General features: G+C 37.4%; 1 protein-coding gene across 2 annotated transcripts in view; it reads right to left on the minus strand.

Annotated features, from left to right (window-relative positions):
* Nucleotides 1-1,389, minus strand: part of LOC102789660 (SH3 and PX domain-containing protein 2A-like) — a 59,237-nt gene extending 57,848 nt beyond the window's left edge. For both annotated transcript variants that reach the window (XM_006783748.3, XM_035904707.2), the window contains exon 1: nt 1,038-1,389. In XM_006783748.3, the coding sequence (XP_006783811.1) occupies nt 1,038-1,109 (72 nt within the window). In that variant the 5' untranslated portion in view covers nt 1,110-1,389. The remainder of the gene's footprint in view (nt 1-1,037) is intronic.
* Between the last annotated feature and the right edge of the window lie 2,332 nt (nt 1,390-3,721).

The following is a 3,721-nucleotide window of genomic DNA, read 5'->3' on the forward strand; positions in this document are numbered from 1 at the left end:
TCAAAGCTTAAATTACAGGTTTGACATCTACAGCATATGCATTTGCTTTGTAAATGAGCTCTCCTTTGAGGAAAAAAAACATATCAGTTACCAATGGTCCCAGCTTAACAGAGTTTGAATAAAGTTAATCCCTGGGTTAGCTCTTTCTCATCTAACATTCAAACATGAACACAACACTTTTTCTGCACTTTAGATTGTTAGGTGAACAATGAAAAGCAAAAAAAATCACTGGGAAACAGGGCACCACAGTTAGTCTGCCATATACACAATTAAAACAATAAATATATATGTGTGTAAAAATATAGCTGCAAATCCCTGACTACTACTTTTGCTACGTCTATTTAGACGATGGTGTTGCCCTTACTCGCTGCTTAGGGTGCAGCCCAGGTCTTAGGATCCTCATCCAGCTGGCTGTCACGTATATGTGATTTCAGTTTGTTTGTGTTTTTAAGCCTCCGTGTGTGCTGTCGGCTCTGTCAGACGTCAGACACAGTGACACTGTATTTTACAGGCAAAAATAAAATGCTGGTGTTTTTCAGGCACGACAGTACAGCACTAAGCAAAAGCTTGCAAGAAGACTATTACTTTAAACATTTTTTAAAACACAATTACTTTTGTTTATTAAAATACCCAAATAAATCAAAGCATCTGATATTTTTTAAATGACCTGATAATCAATCACTGTTGTCAAGTATATACAAAATCAAATGTAATAGGTTGTATCTACATTTCAATCAAAGCCATGTGGTGACAAAAATACAACGCCTCAGATCACCAAAGTCATAAAGAGACATCTTCTGGGTACCATGAATGTCTCTATTTAAAAAATTAAATTAAATTTAAAAAAAAAAAAAGAAAAAAGCACCAGGTCCGTTCAACAGCTGTTTGGTGAAAGTGATGGACCCTCAGAGCAACACTGGCGTCCACAGAGCTGCATAGCATGGGTTAAATTTCCACAGAGACAATACACAATAACTGCACTGGTGATCTACTTGAACAAGAACAGAACGAAAACAGAGAGAGAGTATACAACTTACATAGTGCTTCGAAGGATTCCTTCTTTTCTGCACGTCCACAACATTTACGTCAAGGACGGTGCGGAACTGCATCTTGACAAGCGAACAAGATTTGCACCAAACACAACACTACAGTTTGCACCAACGATGTTCACCCATGAAAACTTGGTTGGTTGTAGTAGAAGCGCAAGAAGAAGAAAAAAAGAGTTGAGAGGAATGAAAAGAAATAACTTTCCTCTTTCAGGCTTTGGGTGCATCCATGAAATTACAGTGTCAGACGGCCTCGGAGCATCTGGACTCCTTGTGAAACATGACAACGCAATAAAACTGGCGTCTGATCAGACTTCTCCTCCTTCAGGAGGGGCTGCGCCGCTGCTGTTGCCAAAAAACGGGGGGCAGTCTGAGCAGTACAGCGATTTAATATGTAGGCTACGGGGCGGTCCTGCTTCAGCTGGCTGGACACACCACACGGGACCAGGGAGGTCACACTGTTTTCAAACAGGTTCTTGGATTTGTTGGTCATCCCTAAAGTGACTGATAGTTTGGGTGAAATGTGAATAGTGAAAAGACACATTTCCTCTCCATAAAATGGGCGATGGGCTGAACTGCTGTATAAAATGAAACATCTGTAGGTTTTTTTTAATGATTTTGAAACGCTTTTTTGCAACAATAAACGTCCCCGACATGTGCTGTCTCTTAACTTCAAGAAAACAGTCCGTGTGTCTGAGCAGGCACGGACATTGACCGTGTTCGCTACATGCAAACAAACAGGCAATTTGTCTAGTTGGCTGACGCGTATATACTTGTCTAATTTGGCTATCGCTTCCAAGTTATACATTAGATTTCCGACAGCACCTAAAGCAGCCAGCATACCGTTGCTCCCTCCTTGTGGAGACACGAGGTAAAGCGCGAGGAGGAGGTAAAGAGAACAATTCATTATTATTCCCACATTGTGGCGCTGCTGAACATCAGTGGTCTGTTTGCGTTGCCTCCCTGTCTAGATAAATTTCCTTCCTGTTTGTGCCCTATCCTATAATAAATCTTTCCTTATAATTTATGACAGGTATACTGTTTATAACATCTAGTAACATAGTAACATACACATATTAAAAAAACACAGACATAGATAGATATTTTTGTGTCGTACTAATATGCTGCTTTAAAAACAATAACAATAATAATAATAATGACAGTTTTTAAACTACTTATTTTTACTTTGCACATTTCTGAAGTGACCATATTTAGTAACGCCTTTATATTCCCTCTAGAACAAAAAGGTTTTGTGTCATATGCGAATATTGCTAATGTTGACATATCAGATGTGTGTAACGTAATTTCTATAAATAATGACATTTGTATTCTTAATAGGCTCCCAAAATAGACTGTAGTATATTATTTGAATGTTTTGCTCACTGTAGGCAAGTGAAATATTATAATTTTTTGGCTGTTATCAAATTCAGATTAGAGATGAATACTCTGCTATATTTTAGGCTGTACCACAGCATTATTTCTAAAAATATAAAAGTAGTCCACTTTTAATTTTACTGTAGTTTTTACTGTTTAACTGTTAAAACCAATGAGAAGTAAAAAAGTGAAAGACAATTTTATTTTACAGTAATTTAAAACAGTGAAATCCAAAGATGAGTTGCGATGCACTGAGTTTTGTTGCTAAATGTGAAAACTAATAAACTAATTAAACTAATATTACCAGGTATTCACAAAATGAAAAAGAAAGAAAGAAAGAAAGAAAGAAGAAAGAAAGAAAGAAAGAAAGAAAAGGGGGATGAGGGTTCTACCATTTTCTCCTCTTTATGCCAACAGGAGGACCACAACTAGCATGCGTGGTAGAGGCGAGGGGGCTGAGCCCGGCTGAGCAGAGCACGTCCTGCTGGGGAGGAAATAGCCGCTACCCAGCTGCGTCAAGCTAACTAGAAATAGACCTGCTGACAGCGGAAATCTATTTTATCTATATATTATCCTCCGACGTAAAAGCGTCCACTCTGTTGTTTTGCTCAAGTCGGACAATAAAACCAGTCTGTTTCTCGTACTCCAAACTGAACCAGTGAAGCGGACCGGTTCGGTAAAATAACGTCCCCTATCGTACATTGAAACGCCTAACCATCGAGGTTTAAATTCGGTCTTGTCACGCAGTACCGTCACACAATGTATTACTATAAAATGTGATTATAATCATATATATTCTACCGTAATATACTTACATTTGATCTAACTTGAATAATTTCTGTAAATTATAATTGGTTGTTTATTTAGATACGGAATATATAGTGTACAAAGCCACAGCAAAAATACATCTTATCTCAGAAAGGCAGTTGTAACCTATGACATCCATGGCCTCCATGACCACCTAACTCCAAACGCTATAGACCCTTGTACAGTTATGACGTAGGCAGTAGAAGGTCTATTATAGATTTTCTTTTTGTCTCATAAGTTTAATATGTGCGGGTTTTTTAAAACCCTTTATTGTATTAGTCAACTAAGCTTTTCTTTGTCACCTGGCAGCTAACTGTATCACAAAACAAGTTTAGAAGTTTGTAGTTTTTTAACTCTAATTTTAATAATTAATACAAAATCTCGCTACCATTTTTTTTTTTTTTTTGACGAAATTGAAAGCGAAATAATGTAAATAAAAAGGTCTGCGTAACAGTTGCGTTTTATTTTGAAAGACTTTAGCGGAAATATCGAGA

This window comes from Neolamprologus brichardi, chromosome 13 (assembly GCF_056152115.1).
Source record: "Neolamprologus brichardi isolate AB-2024 chromosome 13, ASM5615211v1, whole genome shotgun sequence".
NCBI classification, from domain to species: Eukaryota; Metazoa; Chordata; class Actinopteri; order Cichliformes; family Cichlidae; genus Neolamprologus; species Neolamprologus brichardi.